Source organism: Nerophis ophidion, linkage group LG26 (assembly GCF_033978795.1).
Source record: "Nerophis ophidion isolate RoL-2023_Sa linkage group LG26, RoL_Noph_v1.0, whole genome shotgun sequence".
In the NCBI taxonomy this organism is placed as follows: domain Eukaryota; kingdom Metazoa; phylum Chordata; class Actinopteri; order Syngnathiformes; family Syngnathidae; genus Nerophis; species Nerophis ophidion.
In genome coordinates, this window is record NC_084636.1 from 29922513 (window position 1) to 29948672 (window position 26160).

At 40.7% G+C, this 26160-nt stretch overlaps 1 protein-coding gene across 1 annotated transcript in view; it reads right to left on the minus strand.

The window, feature by feature from the left end:
* The window catches only part of atf6 (activating transcription factor 6), a 103404-nt gene extending 78072 nt beyond the window's left edge, over positions 1 to 25332 (minus strand). Inside the window, exons 1-6 of the mRNA XM_061888611.1 lie at positions 25130 to 25332; positions 16065 to 16141; positions 14126 to 14198; positions 13758 to 13855; positions 5462 to 5585; positions 5182 to 5385 (exon numbers count right to left, since the gene is read on the minus strand). Of these exons, the coding sequence (XP_061744595.1) occupies positions 5182 to 5385; positions 5462 to 5585; positions 13758 to 13855; positions 14126 to 14198; positions 16065 to 16141; positions 25130 to 25229 (676 nt within the window). The 5' untranslated portion in view covers positions 25230 to 25332. The remainder of the gene's footprint in view (positions 1 to 5181; positions 5386 to 5461; positions 5586 to 13757; positions 13856 to 14125; positions 14199 to 16064; positions 16142 to 25129) is intronic.
* Between the last annotated feature and the right edge of the window lie 828 nt (positions 25333 to 26160).

Here is a 26160-nt window from a genome sequence, read left to right on the forward strand (position 1 = left end):
GCAGCTCACTGGTAAGTGCTGCTATTTGAGCTATTTTTAGAACAGGCCAGCGGGCTACTCATCTGGTCCTTACGGGCTACCTGGTGCCCGCGGGCACCGCGTTGGTGACCCCTGCAGTACAATGTGCAGATCACAATAATAGACACAGTATTACATTAATACCCCAACAACACTTATTTTATCAAATCTTATTCAATTGTGCATGTGTGAACCTAATAAAATGACTGATTAGATAGTAGTACTTTATTTATGATGCATTGTGTGTACCCACTAACGTGACTGATGACAGTAATCTATCTTGTCATCACCCAACAAAAAACATGTGCAGTTATTGGAACATATTAGCTGAAAGCCTTATTAGTTATGTTTAAACACACTCTTGCAGCTACAGATGGTACAGAACCTCCTTTGCCACCGCTGACCTCCATTAACCCTGCTCGCCTTTTTAACGACCGTCACAATGTTTACAGGTGGAAGAGTTGTTTACTACCTTTGACCTGTGGTCTTTGACTTCCACATTCCGAGCGCGGAAGTGTGTCATAAATGTGCATGTGTGGTTTAAAAACACATCACTTTTGGTTCTAAACTGAAGACGGACATTTTTGCAACAGAAGCCTGAACCAACAGACAAATCTTGTCATGAAGATATTTGAAAATTATGTTTTGTATGGCTTTAAAAATCTGGAGAATGCTCCTGGCATATAGATGATCTTTGACTAGCATTTTTGCTGTAGGTCCTAAAAAACCCCCAAAATATTTCAGTTATCCAGGGCAGGGTTCTTAATCTTTTTGAACTCTTCTACTACAGAGGGGTCCCGGGTCCACTCAATAATTAACACTGAATTAGTAATCTTATTTTTGCTTTTAATCATATTCAATAATTCCAAACCCCAAAACCAGTGAAGTTGGCACGTTGTGTAAACCGGAAATACGACTGACAAATCCTTTTCAACCTATATTCAATTGAATAGACTGCAAAGACAAGATACTTAACGTTCGAACTGGAAAACTTAGTTATTTTTTGCCAATATTAGCTCATTTGGAATTTGATGCCTGCAACATGTTTCAAAAAAGCTGGCACAAGTGGCAAAAAAAATATGACAAAGTTGAGGAATGCTCATTAAACACTTATTTGGCGCATCCCACAGGTGAACTGGTTAATTGGGAACAGGTGGGAGCCATGATTGGGTATAAAAGCAGCTTCCATGAAATGCTCAGTCATTCACAAACAAGGATGGGGTGAATTTTATCACCTTGTGAACAAATGCGTGAGCAAATTGTCAAACAGTTTAAGAACAACATTTCTCAACGAGCTATTGCAAGGAATTTAGGGATTTCACCATCTAGAGTCCGTAATATCATCAAAATGTTCAGAGAATCTGCACGTAAGCGATATTACGGACCTTCGATCCCCCAGGCGGTACTGCATCAAAAACCGACATCAGTGTGTAAAGGATATCACCACATGGGCCCCGGAACACTTCAGAAAACCACTGTCAGTAACTGCAGTTTGTCGCTACATATGTAAGTGCAAGTTAAAACTCTACTATGCAAAACCAAAGCCAATTATCAACAACACCCAGAAACGCTGCCGGCTCCACTGGGCCCGAGCTCATCTAAGATGGACTGACGCAAAGTGTAAAAGTGTTCTGTGGTCTGAAGAGTCCACATTTCAAATTGTAAAAATGTCCTTGTGCCAACATTTTTGCAATGTGTTGCTGCCCATAAATTCTAAATTATTTGCCATAAATAAATCAAGTTTCTGGGCTTCACGGTGGCAGAGGGGTTAGTGCGTCTGCCTCACAATACGAAGGTCTTGCAGTCGTGGGTTCAATCCAGGGCTCAGGATCTTTCTGTGTGGAGTTTGCATGTTCTCCCCGTGAATGCGTGGGTTCCCTCCGGGTACTCCGGCTTTCTCCCACCTCCAAAGACATGCACCTGGGGATAGGTTGATTGGCAACACTAAATTGGCCCTAGTGTGTGAATGTGAGTGTGAATGGTGTCTGTCTATCTGTGTTGGCCCTGCGATGAGGTGGCGGTTTGTCCAGGGTGTACCCCGCCTTCCGCCCGATTGTAGCTGAGATAGGCGCCAGCGCCCCCCGCGACCCCAAAAGGGAATAAGCGGTAGAAAAATGGAATGGAAATAAAGTTTCTCAGTCCAAACATTAAATATCTTGTATTTGCAGTATATTCAATTGAGTACAAGTTTAAAAGGATTTGCAAATCATTGTATTCAGTTTTTATTCACAAATTACACAGCGTGCCAGCTTCACTGGTTTTTGGGTTTTGGCAAATGATTTGAAACCATGTGTTAGTCACAAAGACAATTATATATTTATCACAAACCTTAGGATTAGGTCAGGCTGATTAGAAAAAACAAACAAAATATACTGCATAATAAATACATCATAAATAACAGACAAACATTTTTTGTTAAATGTTGTTGTGCTAAAAAAAAAAAATAATAAACATGTTTCTAAACTAAACAGTCAATTAAGTTTAAGTGCAAATGAAAATACAGCTTCACCACTAAGAAACAGTTCTAAGACTTAAGCGCCAGACTTAATTGTTTGTTTGAGATTGTCATTACTGCTACAAGTGGTGGAAAAGTGTATAAAACGGAATAACACTGCTACCCATACAGACTACAGCTGAGAAACAGATATTTGTTGGCAACCCTATAGGGGGGGCACTCGTGGCCCAACAATGGGCCTTGGCTCTATGGTTAAGAAACACTGAAAAAGGGGATTTCTGATTAGCATTTTTTTCCGGCAGGCCCGTAATTACAACAGCACAGTCCTGTAATATATTTTTTTCTGTAGATCCTTAAAAACAGCAGAATGATCCTGTCCAATAGAAACTTTGACTAGCATTTTTGAAGTAGATCTTTAAAAAACAGCATTGTGCTCCGAGAATGCAGAGGATCTTTGATTAGCATTTTGTCTACACAATTTGTATAGAAGATCTTTGATTAGCATTTTTGCGGCAAGTCCTTAGAAACAGAAGAATGTTTTGGTTATGCTCTTTGACTAGCATCTCTGCAGCACACCCCTGTCATACAGAGAGGATATTTGACTAGAATTTTAGCAGTGTGTCCTTAAAAACAACACAGCACTACGGTTCCATCTACGGGTATGCCAAAGAATCAAACTGTGTGCAATGTTACCGTGGCCAAAAACGTTAAATATACTTTTTAAATCAAATATCTGCCTTATTTTTAAGTAATACTTAGGCCTACTACGCTACTGCATTTCACTGCGGATCGTCAAGTGTTTTCTAGGAGGTTTTGGTGGTAAAAAAGTTTAAGAACCACTCATATAGAAGGTATTTGCCGAGCATTTTTGCAGCACGTTTCTTTTATTATACAGAATAATTATTTGCAGTAGGTCTTAAACTGCAGAGTCCTGTCATATAGAGAATATATAAGTAGTTTTATGACTTAATGATAGCAACCCAAAAATGTCCCCGTTTTTTTATTTGTATTTTAATAGAATGGCAATAGGTAGCCCTCCAGGAGCAATGACTTCCAGGAATCATTCCTCAAAACAAACCAGCAACAGCCTGTCAGAGCTAATCAAGGCTTTTGCCAGTCCTGCTAATTAGTGCACTTCAAAATTAGGCCACTGAAAGTCAGATGATTATAAAAGCCTCTGGAGACCAGTTTGTTCTTTATGAATGACATTAGTCAGAGCGTGACCACAAATGAGAACATTTCTTGTTGTTTTTCTTCACTCTGCTCAATGACTACCCACCTATGTTGTGATTATTCAGGAGGTAATCCGAAAAAGACCTACTAAAAAACAGCACATGCAACTTTACACCCCTATTTTGACTGAGAAAAGTTAGACTTGGCTAATAGCAGTCTTGGCTTTTAGCACGCCAGTGACAAAGCCAAGTTCAAATCCAAGTCAAGAAGCGGTCTGCTACACTGCCTTGGGTTCTGAAGACAACAGCAGTAGTTTCATTGGTTTAAGGCGGCTCCACTGTTTAACATGTTTGTGTGGACTGTGACTCAACAGTTTGTTTACATGTACAACTTTCTCCGACGCTGCCACAGAAAAGTGTTTCATGCCACTCCTTCTTTGTCTCATTTTGTACACCAAACATTTTACACTGTGCGTGAAAGCACAAAGGTGAGCTGTGTCGATGTTATTGACTTGTTGGAGTGCTAATCAGGCATATTTAGTCGCTGCATGGCTGCAAACTAATCGATGATAACATGCTATTTCGGCTAGCTGTATGTACATATTGAATTTTGTAGGTATATTTGAGGTCATTCAATTTCCTTTACTTATGTCCTCTGTGTATGTAGTTTATTTTTCCATGTCTCATGACACATTATTTTATGTAACATTGGCTGCATTTCTGATGATGGTTGTTCCGGACCACAGCAAACGATACCCAGTTTGCAAAGATTATAGTAAATCCATTAGAAGAAGACAGCCTGCCGTTTCCTTTAACTTGGACACACACATCTGACACCTTTGGCCCTTCTAAGACAGTAATTTCCAGGAGTTATCTCCACATCTGAGAAGTTGTATTAGCGTTTTCTAATGTTGTAAAAATTTGTTGAATAAATATTACATTTCAACATTTCTGTCAAAAAAGATTTGCATCAGCCTGCGACAGATAGTCATTTTGATAGTAGGCTAATATTGCTAATTGCAGCTCCAGACCGATTACTTTTTTGTATTCGTGGTCCAATATGGCTCTCTCAACATTCTGGGTTGCCGACCCCTGGTTTAGGTTATAAAGATACACCACACAATGAGAACAAGCCTGGTAAACCACAAAAGAATATTAATTGGAATGACATACTATTCAAATACAGTTATAACTTCTAACCCTAATTAATGTTTTGTAAATTGGTTAAGTAAACAAACGACAAAGTCACCAAATGAGGAACCTTACTTTGATCGTGTAATAGTCACTTGGCTGCAAAGTTTACTGTACCCAATGAAGCAGCCAAGTCACTTTTAAATGTGAGCCAGCAGCACCCTCTGCTGGGTATATACAACTCATTTGTTAAAAAAGTTAGTTTAGTTGCAACAAAAGTTTGTGATTAAATATTTTTTTCCCTTAAGATAATTGAATGTGGCTTTTTCCAATCCAAAACACACTCGGGGTGATTGCCTGTTGCAATAAAGTGCAATGTTGTGTGTTTGCAGAGCAAACCCTAACCTGGGGAGGGCGCTGGCTGGATGCTGATTGGAGCTGCCTTGACCACAGGCAGTACTGTGGTCTGGAGGGGCTGGATGATGATGGTCTTAGGCTGCAGGGTAGCAGCTGCATGAGCCAATGACACAGCTGCAATGACCGGTTTAGGCTGGATGGACACTTTGGAGGTATTCTGTATGGGCCTCTTGACTGGCTGTGCTGCTTTGGCTGTATGAAGTGTGCGAAATGAAAGGACAGTTAAAATTATGAACTGTTCGAAGGGCTTTCACATCTAACAATTCACCTCTTGTGGTTTGGCTGTTTCTCTTTGGGGCTTTCTTGGCCTGGGGAGGGATTTCAGAAAAGCCACTGGACTCGGAGCTCACCGACACCGGCGAGAGCTGCGATTGTGGAGACAGAGCCTCATCCTGCAGGAAGAAGATGTACGTTCAGTATCTGGCCAACCTCTTCTCTGAGAGTAGGCAAGAAATTGGATTCTCAACTTTTTTGTCAATCAGGCAATTAATCATTTCAGGAACTTGAAGTGAGTGCTTAAATGGACCTTACACATTATCTATATCATTTATTTAACATGCGTTCATACAAATAAAGGCCTCATCGCTACCAAATACCTTACCTCTAATAAACATCAGGCGCTGTCTGCAGTTGAAAAAATAACCACCCTCTACCACTACATTAAAAAATGTGTGATTTATTTTTTCATGGAAAAACTTACATGACTTGATTTGAATCTGTGTATTGACTTATCCATCCATCCATCCATTTTCTACCGCTTATTCCCTTTCGGGGTCGCAGGGGGCGCTGGCGCCTATCTCAGCTACAATCGGGCGGAAGGCAGGGTACACCCTGGACAAGTCGCCACCTCATCGCAGGGCCAACACAGATAGACAGACAACATTCACACTCACACTCACACACTAGGGCCAATTTAGTGTTGCCAATCAACCTATCCCCAGGTGCATGTTTTTGGAAGTGGGAGGAAGCCGGAGTACCCGGAGGGAACCCACGCATTCACGGGGAGAACATGCAAACTCCACACAGAAAGATCCCGAGCCTGGATTTGAACCCAGGACTGCAGGACCTTCGTATTGTGAGGCAGACGCACTAACCCCTCTGCCACCGTGAAGCACTTATATGACTATAAATATTACAATTGTTTAGGGCTGAAAGATAACATAATTCAATGAATTTCACAATTAGTGTAAAAAAAAAAAATCCATCCATTTTCTACAGCTTGTCCCTTTTGGGGTCGCTGGAGCCTATTTCAAAACATTTTTTAAACAGCCGTTTTAATAGTATAAAACTTTGTGTAGCGCAAAATGTTTTGAACCCCATAAAATAGTTTCAAATTGTGCGATAATTATCATTATAGCCCTAGTATTTTACTAATAACCTGTGTGTTATGAAACAATAACAAACAAACAAACAAAAAAAAAACGCAATTTCTCCTTAAAGAAGGAATTAAATAAATAAATGATAAATGGGTTGTACTTGTATAGCGCTTTTCTACCTTCAAGGTACTCAAAGCGCTTTGACACTACTTCCACATTTACCCATTCACACACACATTCACACACTGATGGAGGGAGCTGCCATGCAAGGCGCTAACCAGGACCCATCAGGAGCAAGGGTGAAGTGTCTTGCTCAGGACACAACGGACGTGACGAGGTTGGTACTAGGTGGGGATTGAACCAGGGACCCTCGGGTTGTGCACGGCCACTCTCCCACTGCGCCTGTCACAGTCCCACACGACATTTTGGACATGCACTAAATTAGTCTAAATTCTTAAATAGTTTGGCTCTAAATAAACCTCCTACAGCCCATGGAAACGCCTTAATCCAATCGTGTTCGTTTTTTTAAAAATCAGACTAACACACCTGGATTATGCGATTGGAAACCAGCTCTCTCAAGGGGGTGTGTGAAGCCAGAGAGGACCCTTCGTATCGCGCATGTGCCAGTCTCAACGCGCATGATACAACCCGAAAGTAGATACCATTCAATAAAAACAGCATCAATTGTAATGGAGAGGAAACTGTTTATTTGCTTCACAAATTTAAAGAACAGAACATTTTGAAATGCATCAATTATAGAAAAAAAAAAGACTTATTTAAGTAGGTAACCAAGGAATTATTTCGGATTGTCAAACAAAAAAAGAATGGGTAGAAAGAGAATAAAGCAGGTAAATGTTAAATATGTAATAAAGCAAACACAAACCTCTTCACGCTGCATTTGTCCAAAACAACTGATTAACTTTCCGCACAACGGCCAAGATTGTCCGGAACAATAGCAACCTTCCTGTGAAGGCTTTGTGGCATTGTGACGTGGATGGTGCTCTTCCAAGATGCAGATCGGGCTCGGACACAGCGTACAGGTAAGAAATAAAGGTTTATTTAAACTAAAAACAGGCTAAGAACAGAAACACTGGTGCTAGGCAGAAAAGGCAAACCAAAAGCACTAGCATGGGAGCTAGGAAAACAACAAGCTTAGCGAGAAAACTAGCAAGTCCAAAACAGTGTTTTACCAGACACGGGAGTCCACAAAGTCACCGATTGCGTGTAGCAAAACTCAACGAGACGAGGACGAGTAAATGAAAAAGGCAGGCTTAAATACTGAAGAAAACAATTACCAACAGGTGCGAGTCTAGAACAACGGACAGGTGAAACTAATAGGCGACCATGGTGACAGAACAAACAAGGAAGTGCAGAAACTAACTCAAAATCCAAATAATAAATGATCCGGGCAGCGGATCATAACACTTCCTTTGGATATCAGTCCTTCCATCAATCCACAGAGACATTCAAAAGATTTAAATGTCAAAGTTATGGACTGGACTTTCACAATATTATGTCAGACCCACTCGACGTCCATTGCATCCGGTCTCCCCTAGAACGGTGGCTACCCACATTTGCGGTCCTCTCCAAGGTTTCTTATAGTCATTCTCATCAACGTCTCACTGGGTTGTGAGTTATCCCTTGCCCTTATGTGGGCGCTGATCCGCGGATGTCGTTGTGGCTTGTGCAGCCCTTTGAGACACTTGTGATTTAGGGCTATATAAATAAACATTGATTGATTGATTTTGTTTCCATGATATTCATCCATAAATTATTTCGAAAAAACTCTTCCGCCGCCTTTCTTTGCATCCGACCCCATACATTCTTGGTAGTTGGGATGATGTTGGTTAAGACATTATTGATGCTGTTGTTGTTTTTGTCTCTGTGTCTAATCCCCCTCTTGTCCCCACAATTTCCCACTCTGTCTTCCTTTTTTTGTCTTTCTATCCCCTCCTGCTCCGGCCCGGCTGCACCAAATGATAATATAAATATATTTAATAAAGTCAAGTACAAGTAAGGCAACAAGAGAAGTATCCTACACTTATCTTTTGTAAAGTAAATCTGAAACGCTGATATGAGCATCTACATCAGGGGTCACCAACGCAGTGCCCGCGGGCACCAGGTAGCCCGTAAGGACCAGATGAGTCGCCCGCTGGCCTGTTCTAAAAATAGCTCAAATAGCAGCACTTACCAGTGAGCTGCCTCTACACTAGCAAGCTGGTCTCGCTTTGCTCAACATTTTTAATTCTAAGTGAGACAAAACTCCAAAAGAATTTGAAAATCCAAGGAAATATTTTAAAGACTTGGTCTTCACTTGTTTAAATAAATTCTTTTTTTTTTTTTTTACTTTCCTTCTTCTAACTTTCAGAAAGACAATTTTAGAGAAAAAATACAACCTTAAAACTGATTTTAGTATTTTCAAACACACATACCTTTTCACTTTTTAAATTCCTTCCACTTCTTTCCTGACAATTTAAATCAATGTTCAAGTAAAACAATTTTTTATTGTAAAGAATCATAAAAAAAAATTAAATTTAATTCTTCATTTTAGATTCTGTTTTTTCAACGAAGAATATTTGTGAAATATTTCCATCCATCCATCCATCCATTTTCTACCGCTTATTCCCTTTCGGGGTCATGGGGGGCGCTGGCGCCTATCTCAGCTACAATCGGGCAGAAGGCGGGGTACACCCTGGACAAGTCGCCACCTCATCGCAGGGCCAACACAGATAGACAGACAACATTCACACTCACATTCACACACTAGGGCCAATTTAGTGTTGCCAATCAACCTATCCCCAGGTGCATGTCTTTGGAAGTGGGAGGAAGCCGGAGTACCCGGAGGGAACCCACGCATTCACGGGGAGAACATGCAAACTCCACACAGAAAGATCCCGAGCCTGGATTTGAACCCAGGACTGCAGGACCTTCGTATTGTGAGGCAGACGCACTAACCCCTCTTCCACCGTGAATATTTCTTCAAACTTATTATGATTGAAATTTAAAAAAAAATATTTGTCTCTGTTAGAAATATAGCTTGGTCCAATTTGTTATATATTCTAACAAAGTGCAGATTAGATTTTAACCTATTTAAAACATGTCATCAAAATTCTAAAATTAATCTTAATCGGGAAAAATTCCTAATGATGTTCCATAAATTATTTTTTTTATTTTTTCAAAAAGATTTAAATTAGCTAGTTTTTCTCTTCGTTTTTTCGGTTGAATTTTAAAGAGTCGAAATATATTTATAAATATTATATTGTGAGAAATCATTAAGATTATCAGTGTTTCAACAAAGATAAATATAATTAAATATTAATAATAACAGAGTTAAAGGTAAATTGAGCAAATTGGCTTTTTCTGGCAATTTATTTAAGTGTGTATCAAACTGGTAGCCCTTCGCATTAATCAGTACCCAAGAAGTAGCTCTTGGCTTCAAAAAGGTTGGTGACCCCTGACCTACATTAACCATATGATTTGCCTGAGAAGCTGGACAAGACAAAAATCCATCCATCCATCCATTTTCTACCGCTTATTCCCTTTTTGGGGTCGAGGGGGCGCTGGCGCCTATCTCAGCTACAATCAGGCGGAAGGCGGGGTACACCCTGGACAAGTCGCCACCTCATCGCAGGGCCAACACAGATAGACAGACAACATTCACACTCACATTCACACACTAGGGCCAATTTAGTGTTGCCAATCAACCTATCCCCAGGTGCATGTCTTTGGAAGTGGGAGGAAGCCGGAGTACCCGGAGGGAACCCACGCAGTCACGGGGAGAACATGCAAACTCCACACAGAAAGATCCCGAGCCTGGATTTGAACCCAGGACTGCAGGAGCTTCGTATTGTGAGGCAGACGCACTAACCCCTCTGCCACCGTGAAGCCCCAAGACAAAAATAATAATAATAATAAATTATCAATGTACATGCCATTATCGAATCGTCTTATGGAACTGATTTCTTATTGAATTTCTTATCGAATCCAGATAGATTGTTGTGTGTGCACCTTGTGTGTGCATTGAGTTCCAAAAGCCGCAGATGTTAGGTGACTGGGACGTCCAGCTGTTAATATAGAGGAAAGGTGGACGTGACTGAGGACAGCAGTCCTCAGTCCTGAGGGTGAAGGTTTCAGGTAAGAGAGGACGCTAAACGCACGCCCCCCCAGTGAGCTTATAGTGTTGCTATGTGCGTTGTAAATAAAAAAATTTGCCCACGAACACATCACCAATATGGACGAGGTGCCGCTCACTTTCGACATCCGGGTGAAGCACACTGTGGAGAAGAAGGGGACCTGCACGGTAGCGAATCGATACGCGCAACGGGGCAAGAAAAGTCGGCTTTTCCTGTTGTGCTAGCTTGTTATACTAATGAACAGAAACTGCCACCTATGGTGATTTTCACGGGGAAGACGCTGCCGAAAGAAAAGTTTCCACCTGGAGTCATCATTACGGCATGACCAAGGCACTCCAAACGCTGCACATGGGTGTAAACAGGATTTTGAAAGTGAAGTTGTGACCATCATAGGAGCGATGGATGACAGACGAACGCAGCTTCACGAAAACTGGAAGGCAGCGTCAGGCGAGTTACGCCACAATTTAGTTTAGTTTATTATTTCTTCGGTCAGTGGTCAACAAAATAAACAAACAGTTGTATATTGTAAATTTAAAATGTTGCAGACCGAAAGGGTTTAGGCTGAAGTTGAACACTTATTGCGCCTAACCCTATAAACTAGGGCTGGGCGATAAATCGATATATACGATATATCGCGGGTAGGTCTCTGTGCGATATAGAAAATGTCTGTATCGTGATATTCGGGTATACGTTCTCACGCAGTTGCTTTTAGCTGCGGGCATTACAATACGGGGTCTCCTCGCTCTTTCGTGTCTCTCCTCACAGACAAGCGCACCTTCTTACACACGTCAAATACTGTCACGTCATACGTCACATACGGAGTCCGCGGATAAACGGCGGGTCGGGCGGGTGACATGACGAAAAAATAGATTTTAATTAGATTCGGGCGGGTGGCGGTTGAACCATCCGGAAATATTTGATAAACATGGTTCTGGGATCGGTATCCTTTGCCATTCAAAGAGCCATTTAAGACCCGTGTCACAAAGCGAAGAAGACAATAGGAAACGCTAATATTCTCTACAACAGGGGTGCCCATTACGTCGATCGCGATCGACTGGTCGATCTCGGAGGGTGTGTCAGTCGATCTCAAGCCAGGCATTAAAAAATAGACATAAAAATTAGCAATCATCAATCATACCAAGACTTCACTTTCGTCAGTTGTTTGACATTCTCGACACCCGAGGATCTTGTGAGATGACGCTGGCTGCTGCGAGCTCATATTTAAGAAAAAAATCACTAACAGGGCGGACGCAGAGAAACACATTTTATTTCTAGAGACTCCGTACCTACTGTCAAAACTCTAAAGACCGACTGCACAGTTCCTGTCTTCACCATAAAAGACCTGTTTCATCCTGCCTGTGCTAACAAAATAAGAGTCTCAGAAAGCGAGCGTGCACAAGCTAGCAAGCTACGGAGTTTGATGCCAATGTATTTCTCCCCCGCCCTCAGCGACCGCTTTCTCACTTGCTTGCCCACCCGCACACTCACTGACGTCACCCACCTGCTGCCAGACATTAAAGGGCCACACACATATGCTACTCTCATAACAAAGTGTTTAAAAACCAGTATGCAAGTTGGACAAATGAGATGCCAAATCCAACCACTTTCATGTGGTATTGGACAGAAAGGAGGACTTTTTTTTTCCTCCATTTGAAAATGCGGACGTTATCATCATTACTGTCTAATTCCAATCAATGCAAGTCATCAGAATCAGGTAATACACCAACTTATATTCTTGTCTTCATGAAAAAAAGGAATCTATGTGTGTTAAACATGCTTGTATTATCATTAAACACCATTAACTTGTTAACAAAAATGTCTCTTTCATAAATAAATAAATATAAATTATAAATAGGAATGAGGTAGATCTCCTCGACTTGGTCGATTGAAAAGTAGCTCGCCTGCAGAAAAAGTGTGAGCGCCCCTGCTCTAGAATGACCGCCGGCAGTCAACCAGATAATAAGTATTAGGGCGTGCTATGAAGCCATTGACTTTGTCGCCTTCTACAGCATGTACGATCTGCTTGTCAGAACAGCATCATGTTGTGAGTGGCTTCAGCAGCGACACGCACCCGACTGCAAGGCATACTGGGTGACACAGAGTACACTAATGGTTGTGATAAAAAACAATTTTAACACTGTTAGTAATATGCGCCACGCTGTGAAGCCACACCAAACAAGATTGAAAAACACATTTCGGGAGAACATCCTCCCAGTAACACAACATAAACGCAACACAAGAAATACCCAGAATCCTTTGTATCCATGACACTGCCTGACTATTTTATACACCCTGACTATTTTATACACCCCGCTAGTTGCGGATGATATAATTGCCCATCCGCGCATCTCTAGTATATGCCCTCGCGGAGCAGAGAGGTAGCAGCATGGGTAACGTTAGCTGTGATGCAGGCGGAGATGTGCGAGTGGTGATACGAGAGAAAGAAAGTGCGAATGAACGAAAAAGTAATTCCCAAGAAAAACAGCAGGGGGTCCATCGGTGGTTTGGCTTCAAGTGGGAATATGTCGAACAGACAACCATAATAAGTCAAGCATGCGACACAAATGTTTTTTTAATAAAAAGTAGCATTACTGCTAATATGTAGCATATTTTAAAAAGTCACCCTCTAGAGAATGAAGAGTGCTTCAAACTGCATATCAACATCTCCATTCGGTACCACACCATCAAAATGCCGTGGCAAACAATTCCACATCAACACCGTATGAAAAAAATTGAATTTAATAACGTCCGTAGTAACCTACCACGCTCTATATAGATTAAAATGATCAATATTCCTGGTGGTACATACAAGTCCTGCAAATATGTCCTTCATTTAACCGTGAGAAAACATTTTACTTTGAAATTATGCGAAGTTGTCAACACTTTCAGTATTAAATTAAATAAATAAAGGTCGCTAGGATGGATGCTAAATATAAAGTTGACAAGGTGTTTAAGGCTTCTGCTGATAAGTAGCTCTCGGGAATGTGCAGTACAGTAGGTGACGGTCAGCAAAGCCTGTGAGCAGCTGTCCGTGTACGAGCTGCCATCTGGATTTTCACATTAATAATCAAGGGAGAGGAGGACAAAATTCAACGTGTGAAAGCATCGGACTTACGTGTAAGACGTATGGTGATGGTGCTTCCACAGCTGAGGGGGAAGGGAGCGAGCTGACAGTGTGAGCAGGTGACAGAGAGTGCACGCTCACATCACCATCTGAATGCACAAGGACAAAGACAAATGTGTGACTCCTACATTAGGCGTCCCCTCGAGCCACCAAGTCAAGCATGTCCTTTATCAATACAAAACACCTAATTTTCTTGTATTTAAATCAACAAGACTGGAGCTGGAGCTAAATAACACATGAAGCTAGACGTGTACATTAAGATGTTTACACACAAAGTCATCTTTGGTCAGTAAGATGACATTGCATATTATAGTACGCAGTGTATTATTTCTGTGTGCCATCTGCAGTTGTAACTGTACCTGTGCTGCTTGTGTACCCTTCAGTCCATGGTGGTATGGCAATATCAAAGTCAAATTGTGGAACCCCGTTGGTCTGAAACGCAAAAGCAAACAATATTGTTTTATAGAAAAACCATTGATTAGTGACAGAAACTATTGTTGTTTTTTTTGGGGGGGGCGGGGGGGGGGGGGGGGGACTGGAGTATAGCATGGTGCATCAAAAAACATTATGTAAAGTTATACAGTAGTGTACGGCTGCACGATTAATCAACATCAAATCAAAATTGAGGTTTTAGTGCGATAATGTAACCGCAAGAGGTTGAGGGGTTATTTCTTTCACCTACATTTGAGTGACAGACACATTCACCCCCCTCCCAAAAAAAAATGAAATAAAAAAGTTTCATTGTCTCTTGCTTCAAACAGGGAGAAAGATGGTCGGTAAGCCCTATTTTCAGTTATCCACAATCTTTGTCTCAGTGGGCGGTAGAGATGCGCGGATAGGCAATTATATCATCCGCATCCGCATCACCGTACCCGCCCACTGAAATACAGCAGAGGTTGTCCGTCTTTACCACTCACAGAGCTATTTAAACCTGTTTCACAGAGTAATGATGACAATTGGAGCCACTAACGTTCCCGCGACTATCCAATTGTGTTCATCCTTAGAACAAGAATATGGGCGTGCTGTGAAGCCATTGCCTTAGACACCTTCAACAACACGTACCAACCGATTGTTGGTCCGGCAACATGTTGTGTGCAGCTTCCGCATTTACACGCTCAAGATTGAAAGGCATACTGGGTGATACAGAGTACACTGATGGTTGTGATATAAACAACTTTAACACTTACTAATATGCGCCACGCTGTGAAGCCACACAATACAAGATTGACAAACACATTTCGGGAGAACATCCTCACAGTAACACAACCTAAACGCAACACAACAAATACCCATAATCCTTTGTATCCGTGACGATTCCTGAATATATTTCACACCCCAGTGCCCCCAACCCCGCCCACCTCGCCCACCTTACCGACGCACAGGGGGGGGGGGGGGGGGGGGGGGGGGTTTGCTGCTAGCGGGGTGTATAAAATAGTCAGGAAGTGTCATGAATACAAAGGATGATGGGTATTAGTTGTGTTGCGTTTATGTTGTGTTACTGTGAGGATGTTATCCCGAAATGTGTTTGTCGTTCTTAATTGGTGTGGCTTCACAGCATGGCGCATATTACTAAGAGTGTTAAAATTGTTTATATCACAACCATTAGTGTACTCTGTGTCACCCAGTATGCCTTGCAGTCGTGTGCGTATTGCCGCGGAAACCACACACAACATGATGCTGGACTGACAAGCAGATCGTACATGTTGTAGTAGGCTACAAAGCCAATGGCTTCATAGCACGCCCTACAACTTATTATCTGGGTGACTGCCGGCAGTCATTCTAGATAATAATAGCGTTTCCTATTGTCTTCTTCGCTTTGTGATACAGGTCTTAAATGGCTCTTTGAATGGCAAAGGATACCGATCCCAGAACCATGTATATCAAATATTTCCGGATGGTTCAACCGCCACCCGCCCGGATCTAATTAAAATAAATGTTTTCGTCATGTCAACCGCCTGACCCGCGGATTATCCGCGGACTCCGCGGATGAGACCGCAAACCGCGCATCTCTAGTGGGCGGATTGCAAGACCGCCAGCTTTACACACTGAGAAAAGTTCCGCAGAGTAACAAAAAATTCTGAAAAAAAAACCCAACAAATATGACTACATAGCCAAATGTTCCTGTCGTCGGGAAATTTCAGCTTCAAATCGGATGGGCAATATGGGCAATGACGGTATGTATTTATTGCTGTTCTAGTTAAAGGGCAGAGACCAGTTTCCTTTAGGTACACGTCACAATTTTCCTAAATGGTTGCTCTATAAGTCATACCGCTGATGTTGGATCATATCAGTACTCACATAGTCCACGTTGTCGAGAGCCTTTAGCAATTCGTCTGCATCTCCCAGGCAGTCCAGTTCATCAAAAAGACTGAGGTCTGTATAAAAAAAAAAATATTTGAACAAACATACATGTACACATACTGTACATTTACATTCACTGTACAAAAAAATACTGTACATTTACTGTACAAACATACATATACACATACTGTACATATACAAGTATATACATACACACATACTGTATATATATATACACTGCATATAATCATGTTTCATCAAATATATCAACGTTGTTGCCCTAGGGGAAACTGGGTAACACAAGGCACACTGACAAAGCTTAACCTATTGTTACTACAACTATTTACAAGGTTGATATAGTTGGCTTCTCTTTCTTCCCCACCATTTATCTACTTTCCTTTGTATTTGAAGTTATCATTACATATATGTATTGTTGCATTTGAAACAAAGGTATTGTTGGTAATCGAGGTATTTACTGTAATTATTCATTATCAATAGTGCAATTTCTATTGGTATTGCTCCATTTGTAGTGTAATAACGCTCGTTCTCATTTATGTATTATTATTTATTTCACAAACTGCTTCTTTGCTGTCACTTTTACCATCATATTTGTGCATATCTTATTTGTTGTTATGTTGTTGTTTTTGTTTTAATTGTTATTGTTGTGTTTGCTGTTGTTGTTGTCGCTCTGTCTTATCCCTCTCTTGTCCCCAAAATGTCCCATTATGTCTTCCATTTTTTCTCCCTCTATCCCCTCCTGCTGCGGCCCGGCTGCACCAGATGATAATATAAATTCTTTTAATATAGTCAAATACAAAAAAGGCAACAAGAGAAGTATCCCACGCTTCTCTTTTGTAAAGTAAATTTGTACAGCCGATATGGGCATCTACATCATCTATATGATTTGCCTGAAGAGCTGGACAAGACCAAAAAAAAAATAATAACAATTTGACCAACTCACGGTGGGGCGGCATAGCTCGGTTGGTAGAGTGGCCGTGCCGGCAACTTGAGGGTTGCAGGTTCGATTCCCGCTTCCGCCATCCTAGTCACTGCCGTTGTGTCCTTGGGCAAGACACTTTACCCACCTGTTCCCAGTGCCACCCACACTGGTTTAAATGTAACTTAGGTATTGGGTTTCACTATGTAAAGCGCTTTGAGTCACTAGAGAAAAGCGCTATATAAATACAATTCACTTCACTACACCAGGGGTGTCAAACTCAAATACAGAGCGGGCCAAAATTTAAAACTGAACAAAGCCGCGGGCCGAGGTTTAACAAATTAACCCTTTAATAGGGACCCAAACAAGTTTTGCATTGAATATTGACCAAGTAAGGCTTATATAACTTTATAGTGACATGCAAAATCCAGTTTCAAATAATAATAATTAAAAAATATCAATGGCATATCAAATAAAATAAAAACACAAATTTAATGCCTTTTTTCGGCGGCGGGTTTGATTTGGGGCGGGGTTTGGTGGTAGCGGGGGTGTATATTGTAGCGTCCCGGAAGAGTTAGTGATGCAAGGGATTCTGGATATTTGTCCGGTTGTGTTTACGTTGTGTTACGGTGCGGATGTTCTCCCGAAATGTGTTTGTCATTCTTGTTTGCTGTGGGTTCACAGTGTGGCGCATATTTGTAACAGTGTTAACCTTGTTTATACGGCCACCCTCAGTGTGACCTGTATGGCTGTTGACCAAGTATGCCTTGCATACACTTGTGTGTGTGTGTATGAGCCTTATATATTATGTGAGTGGGCCGGCACGCTGTTTTTATGGAAGAAAAGCGGACATGGCGACATGTAGAGAACGACAAAAGCAATGCTTTTACGGCCCGCCTCCAATATTATTGTCCGGGTGGAAATCGGGAGAAATTCGGGATGGGCACTGAACTTCGGGAGTCTCCCAGGAAAATTGGGAGGGTTGACGAGTATGAGTATTAGCGGTGAATGTGGTGTTACGGCGGCGGGCCAGCTCTAATGTTAATTTGATATTGCCTCAAGGGCCAAATGAAATTACACGGCGGGCCAGATTTGGCCCGCGGGCCAGAGTTTGACACCCATGCACTACACCATAGGCCAATAATACATAGATATCCACAAGTGTGATAATAATCATACAACTGGAACAGTTACAGCATGTGAAGGCTGTACACATGCCTTAAGTGCCATTAAATCAGCTGTTTTAGTGATAGATCATCAAAGTAAATATCAAGTATGCAATTATTTTACCGAAAAGCAAAATAACTTTTTAAGTTTTTAACATAACGATGAATGTTAAAAACTATGCGCAATCTTGTCGAGTTACTACTCTACATCAACAAAGAGCTAATAAATATGTTTTAATTCAGTCTTTATCATTGGACAGTGGTTAAAGATTAGGTGTGGTTACAGTGTTGGATACCCGTTTAAAACAATGTCAAAGCTTCAAATCATACGGTTCATGCATTTTGGTTAGAACTTGCACGCGGTTTTGGATGCCTCCTTTCACAGAGGTCATAACCAGTAAGCGGAGTTCCTCCCACTGAAGTTCATTTTCGACCGTGTCTGGAAAATATAAAATTGCTGTGACGACTTCAAGATATCGATTTAAACAGTGCACATTTTCAAAGGATAAATAATGATATTTTTGGTTGCATTTGCAATCTGCGAACACCTCCAGAATCCAACCTTAAAAACCGGTCATAAAAGTGACTGTGGAGTTAAATTTATATCAAGGCATATCCTATACATAGAATGGAATAGAATAGAATAGAAAGTACTTTATTGATCCCTGGTGGAAATTCAGCACCAGTTCGCTTACAATAGACAATAATAATAATAAATAATAGAATATATATAATATATTATATATATATGATATATTATTAATGTTATGTTATCTAGACAACAATGAAGCGTTTAAAATATAAATTAATGTCGTCATCGGTCCCCTTTAACTTATTTTTGCACTTGGGTGGTCATCCAAAAGGATTTTTCTTTTCTCTCCAGGGAGATCAAACTGTTTTCTGACACTAAATAAAGTATTCCGTAGTCTAAAATATCCATCCATCCATTTACTACCGCTTATTCCCTTTGGGGTCACGGGGGGCGCTGGTGCCTATGTCAGCTACAATCGGGCGGAAGGCGGGGTAAACCCTTGACAAGTCGCCAGGGCTAGTCTAAAATATAAATTATAGTTATAGTTAGCGATGTATTCACAAAGGGAAGCTAGTGGTTTATAGTAGTGTTATTCATCCTTTTAGGACAGAGCTGGGCAAATATTTTGACTCGGGGCCAACATTGAGAGAAAAAATGTGTGTGCGGGGGCCAATGTGTATGTGTATAAATTATATATACACATTTAACTGTAAAAATCGGCTCTGCACTATGTGTGTATGGGTCCCTTTAATACGTTATGAAAACTAATAATAATAATAGTAATAATGTCCCATAGACTTCTAAAAAGGTTATGTTAGACCACCTGAATTGATTAACGTGGACCCGGACCTAAACAAGTTGAAAAACTTATTGGGTTGTTACCATTTAGTGGTCATTTGTACGAAATATGTACTGAACTGTGCAATCTACTAATACAAGTTTCAATCAATCAATCAAAACCTCAAAAAACAGAATGGAATTTTACATTTTTTTTTACCTTGTGTGGTGTTCGGGTCTGTGGGACCCGTTTTCATTTTTTTTATGAAAAGAAAAATTATACAATTAATGAATTTTTCAAACTGAGACTCACTGACTTTGGCTCATTTTCTGAGAAGAACATATATCAGAATACATATTTAATGACCACACACCATACACCCCCCTACACATTTCTATTACATAGAAGAAGTCCGGGTCCACTGGACCCTGGACTAATAGAAGTGTGGAAATTGATGTTCTGTGTACCACACGCACCCACCCACCCATTTCCAAACACACAGGCCTAGACAGGAGGACAGAGTGAAGGTACACAAAACATCAGAGGGTCAAATGTGCGAGAAAATGAGAGCAGACAGTGTTGACAAACAGTGTTGCAACCTTGTGTGGGAACCGCAGGTGCAGAAACACAAAAGAAGAATTCCTGTGGGATGCAGAAACTGGCAGAGAAATTTTCCGGGCAACGTTCATATTGTTGTTACTCAGCCAGTGTTTGTGGGTCTGATGGAACCATTGCATTTTGTGGCTTTTAATACCTCACAATTAAACATATTTATGTTAAAATACTGAACAGATGTTCAGTATTTTAACATAAAAGTGTTTGATTGTGAGACATTAAAAGCCACATAACCATGTTTTACACTTCCATATCAGTAGGTGGCAGCAGGTAGCTAATTGCTTTGTAGATGTCGGAAACATGGTTTGTCTTGATCACAACGTGCGAGAGGCAGGGTGCAGGTAAAAATATATCTTAACACTCAAACCAAAATTAAACAAAAGGTGAGTTCCCTCCACACTAAGTCGTTTAACCCCTTAACCCTTGTGTAATGTTCATATTGTTATTACTCAGCCTGCATTTGTGGGTCTGATGGACCCGTTGCATTTTGTGGCTTTTAATACCTCACAATCAAACATTTTCATGTTAAAATATTGAACAGATGTTTACCTTATCCCAATAAACATCTGTTCAGTATTTTAACACAAAAGTGTTTGATTGTGAGGCATTGAAAGCCACAAAATGCAACGGGTTAATCAGACCCACAAACGATGGCTGAGTAACAACAATATGAATATTACACAAGGGTTAAGGGGTTAAACGAACCTATGGCTCTGGAGCCAGATGTGGCTCTTTTGATGAGTGCATCTGGCTCTCAGATAAATCTTAGCTGACATTGCTTAACACGATAAGAAATGAATAATTCCGCCAGTAATCAGTGTTGAAAATAACGTTCAAAATATAATACATTTTCTTGCATTTTAATACATCCATCCGTTTCCTACCCCACCTGTTCAAGAAGTCACATTATTTGCTAGGAAGTATTTCCTTTATTATTGGTTAGCTTCAGAATATCAATGTTATTAAAAAAAATAAGAGACTTATTATACTCTAAAGACGGCTTTAAAGGCCTGCTGAAATTGGATTTTCTTATTTAAACGGAGATAGCAGGTACATTATATGTCATACTTGATCATTTCACGATATTGCCATATTTTTGCAGAAAGGATTTAGTGGACAATATCGATGATAAAGTTCGCAACTTTTGGTGCTGATAAAAAAGCCCTGCCTGTACCGGAAGTAGCAGACGTCACGGGTTGTGGAGCTCCTCACATCTGAACATTGTTTACAATCATGGCCACCAGCAGCGAGAGCGACTCGGACCGAGAAAGCGACGATTCCCCATTAATTTGAGCGAGAATGAAAGATTCGTGGATGAGGAAAGTGAGAGTGAAGGACTAGAAAAAAAAAAAGACTATACAGTGAGAGCGATTCAGATGTTATTAGACAAATTTACTAGGATAATTCTGGAAAATCCTTTATCTGCTTATTATGTTACTAGTGTTTTAGTGACATTATATGGTTGTACCTGTACAACCTGAAGGTTGGCCCCGCACCTTTCTTCAGCACCAGTCGACGGGTGGTGGCGATGCCTATCTCTGCCCTTCGCAAGGGACCCTCTTCAAAACACGATCTTTCAAAATGATCGCTGCATAATACACTGTACTTTGTGTGTGTGGTCCAATCCAACCGTGTTTGCTTGACCGCTCTGTTCCATAGTAAAGCTTCACCGTCATCTTTCGGGAATGTAAACAATGAAACACCGGCTGAGTTTGTGTTGCTAAAGGCGGCCACAATACACCGCTTCCCACCTACAGCTTTCTTCTTTGATATCTCCATTATTCATTGAACAAATTGCAAAAGATTCAGCAACACAGAGGTCCAGAATACTGTGAAATTATGCAATGAAAACAGACGACTTATAGCTGGGAACGGTGCTGGTACAAAACGTCCTCTACAATGCGTGACGTCACGCGTCATCATACCGCGACGTTTTAGCAAAATACTTGCGCGCGAAATTTAAAATTGCAGTTTAGTAAACAAAACGGGCCGTATTGGCATGTGATGCAATGTTAAGATTTCATCCTTGATATATAAATGCATCATAATTAAATTATCCCCTCAATTCCCCCCAAAATGGATTAACTCGCTGGAATAAAAAAAGACAATATAACATACATTCATAAACATGGACGCATGTGAAAAAGTGCAATGTATTTATTTTTACAGTAATGTATTTATTTATATCTGCACCTTATTGCTTTTTTTATTTCTTTTTAATATTATCCTGCACTACCAAGAGCTAATGCAACGAAATTTTGTTTGTATTTGTACTGTAGAGTTCAAATTTGAAGGACAATAAAAAGGAAGTCTAAGTCTAAGTCTGTAAGTTTAAAATATCAGACTGCATGGTCGGTATTAGTGGGTTTCAGTATTCCTTTAAAAATGCACACATTTAGTTGTATTCAATGTTAAAAAATAGGACATGGCTCTCACGGAAATATATTTTAAATTATTTGGCTTTCATGGCTCTCTCCGCCAAAAAAGGTTCCCGACCCCTGGTGTACAGGGAACTTGTCATGCCTATGGATCATGTTTTGTTTTGGTCCTGTTATGTTTTGTTTTTTGGACACTTGTTTCCGGCTTTTGCATTTCCTGGTTTGTTTTTGTTTCCATAGTAACTCATTAGTTTCCACCTTCTCCAAGTCACGCCCCGGTCCTCAGTTCTCACACCTGCTTGTCATTATCATAGCTATTATTTAGGCCACAGTGCCCAAGCGTTCAGTCTGGCAACCTTGTACTTACCTACCGATGTACCTACACATCCCGTATTCATCTGCTTCATGCCTTGCTGTTCGTTTTTGTCCATGCCAAGTAAGTTTTGTATTTATGCCTCAGTGCAAGTTTTGTTTTTTCATGCCACAGTGCAAGTGTTTGTTTTTCATGTGTTATGAAAGTAGCGTATGTGTGTGTGGCAGCGGGTGACTGACGTCAGTGAGTGAGTGGGCGCGCGAAGAGTGGTAGCGGTCGCTGAGGGCGGGGGAGTGGCTAGTGTTTGTGTGTGTGGGATTTGATGGTGGAGAGAGACCAAAATAAAAGAGCCACGATTTTGCAACTAATAACTGGACTTGTCATTAACTCCAGAGAGTCCGGAATTGTGAAGACCCACTGCCAGGTAAAGTGAAGGGTGTTGCCCCGAGAATCATCGGCCCTGGAGAAGTATCTCCCCTGCGCTCCTTGTTTTTTTATTAGCCAAGTTTGTTTTCCGCCCTTGTGCGCGCCCTTTGTTTGCCTTTGTGAAGTTTTGTTAGAATATTAATAAATATGTACTAACGTTCACGCCTGGCTCGTGCCTATCATTCTTTGCATCGAAGAAACAATCCAAGTGCCTTTTAGACAGAACTCACCTTTTGTTTGATTTTGGTTTAAGAGTTAAAGGCCTACTGAAATGAGATTTTGTTATTTAAACGGGGATAGCAGGTCGATTCTATGTGTCATACTTGATCATTTCGCGATATTGCCATATTTTTGCTGAAAGGATTTAGTAGAGAACATCCACGATAAAGTTCGCAACTGGAGAAAAGCCCAGCCTCTACCGGAAGTCGCATACAATAACAACACACGTGTGGGGGCTCCTTACATTTTCACATTGTTTTTAACGGGAGCCTCCAACAAAAACTGCTATTCGGACCGAGAAAATGACAATTTCCCCATTAATTTGAGCGGGGATGAAAGATTCGTGTTTGAGGATATTGAAAGCGACGGACTAGAAAAAAATAAAAAATAAAATAAAAATAAATTTAAAAAAAAAACGTGATGGCAATCGCGTCGCATTGAGACGGATTCATTTACTAGGATAATTCTGGGAAATCCCTTATCTTTCTATTGTGTTGCTAGTGTTTTAGTGAGTTTAACAGTACCTGATAGTCGGAAGTGTACGTCCATGGCCGTGTGTTGACGCACAGTGTCTGGGGGAAGTCGACGGCAGCTGTACGGGAGGCACAAGCTCAGCTGATATCCGGTAAGTGGCGACTTTTTAACCACAATTTTCTCACCGAAACCTGCTGGTTGACGAGTGGTCGGGATCCATGTCCGCTCTGATCCATAGTAAAGTTTGAACTCCGTGAATTTTAAACAAGGAATCACCGTGTGTTTGTGTGGCTAAAGGCTGAAGCTTCCCAACTCCATCTTTCTACTTTGACTTCTCCATTATTAATTGAACAAATTGCAAAAGATTCAGCAACACAGTTCTCCAAAATACTGTGTAATTATGCCATTAAAGCAGACGACATTTAGCTGTGTGTGTGTGTAGCGCTAATACTTCCTAAAAACCCGTGACGTCTTGCGTAAACGTCATCATTACACAACGTTTTCAAGACGAAACTCCCGGGAAATTTAAAATTGCAATTTAGTAAACTAAAAAGGCCGTATATTTCATCATCGATATATAAAACTATCAGACTGCGTGGTGGGTAGTAGTGGGTTTCAGTAGGCCTTTAAGATATCTTTTTACCTGCACCCTGCCTCCCGCATGTTGTGATCGCGACATCTACAAAGCAATTAGCTACCTGCTGCCACCTACTGATATGGAAGTGTATTACATAGTTATAACGGCGCACATTATTTGCGGTTTGGTTTGAAAAAAAAATATGTTCATCCCAATAAGGTGAAATGTTGTCTGTCTATCTGTGTTGGCCCTGCGATGAGGTGGCGACTTGTCCAGGGTGTACACTGCCTTCCGCCCGATTGTAGCTGAGATAGGCGCCAGCGCCCCCCGCGACCCCAAAAGGGAATAAGCGGTAGTAAATGGATGGATGGATACATAATTTCCCACGGCACAGTGGTGGAAAAAAATAGAGTGTATATTATGTTTGTTGTGGTTGCGTTCAAGCACAGGCGATTACATCATCACCTCGTTTCCGGTTAGCTTAGGCTAAATCGCAGGGTAACACGAAGAATGTGGTAACCTTATGATATATTTTTTTTAATCAAAACTAACAACATTATTCCTCTAATAATGCTGTGATAAATGAACAGCATGTTGATTATTATGAGTCATATTCCTCGACCCCGCTACTGAGCTCACAAACTTACCCCACTCGCCTCCGAGGTCCATAGAAAAGCCAGTTCCTTCGCTGGCCATCGTGAAACATCGTCGACGGTCTTCGAGGTCTAATGTCAAGTTGGACGACATATTTTCTCAAATACATTAGTGACTTATCTGCGAAACAACAGCGAGGAGACGTCACATTACCACTGTCATGGCATATGGAAGCCGACCGGAAGTGACGTCAGGGCTCCAACGACGAATACACACGTCAGACTTTGCGGGGACGAATACGGCAAGGCAGGAGAGACAAAATAAATAACATCCATAAATTTATTTTTTTTACCGCGCTGGTGCCTATCTCAGCTACAATCGGCCGGAAGGCGAGGTACACCCTGGACAAGTCGCCCCCTCGTCGCATATATAACATTTAGGTAAAAATTCAGTTTCTCAGATCAGTGGTTCTCAACCTTTTTTCAGTGAACATGTTTTTCCTTCAAGTACCCCCTAATCAGAGCAAAGCATTTTTGGTTGAAAAAAAGAGATAAAGGAGTAAAATACAGGACTATGTCATCAGTTTCTGATTTATTAAATTGTATAACAGTGCAAAATATTGCTAATTTGCAGTGGTCTTTCTTGAACTATTTGGAAAAAAAGATATCAAAATAACTAAAAACTTGTTGAAAAATAAACAAGTGATTTAATTATAAATAAATATTTCTACACATAGAAGTAATCATCAACTTAAAGTGCCCTCTTTGGGGATTGTAATAGAGATCCATCTGGATTCATGAACTTAATTTTAAACATTTCTTCACAAAAAAAAGAAATCTTTAACATCAATATTTATGGAACATGTCCACATAAAATCTAGCTGTCAACACTGAATATTGCATTGTTGCATTTCTTTTCTCAGTTTGTGAATTTACATTCATGTTTTATTATTCAATAAATATATTTATAAATGATTTCTGAATTGTTGCTATTTTTAGAATATTTAAAAACAAATCTCACATACCCCATACCTTCAAGTACCCCCAGGGGTGTGCATACCCCCGTTTGAGAACCACTTTTTTAG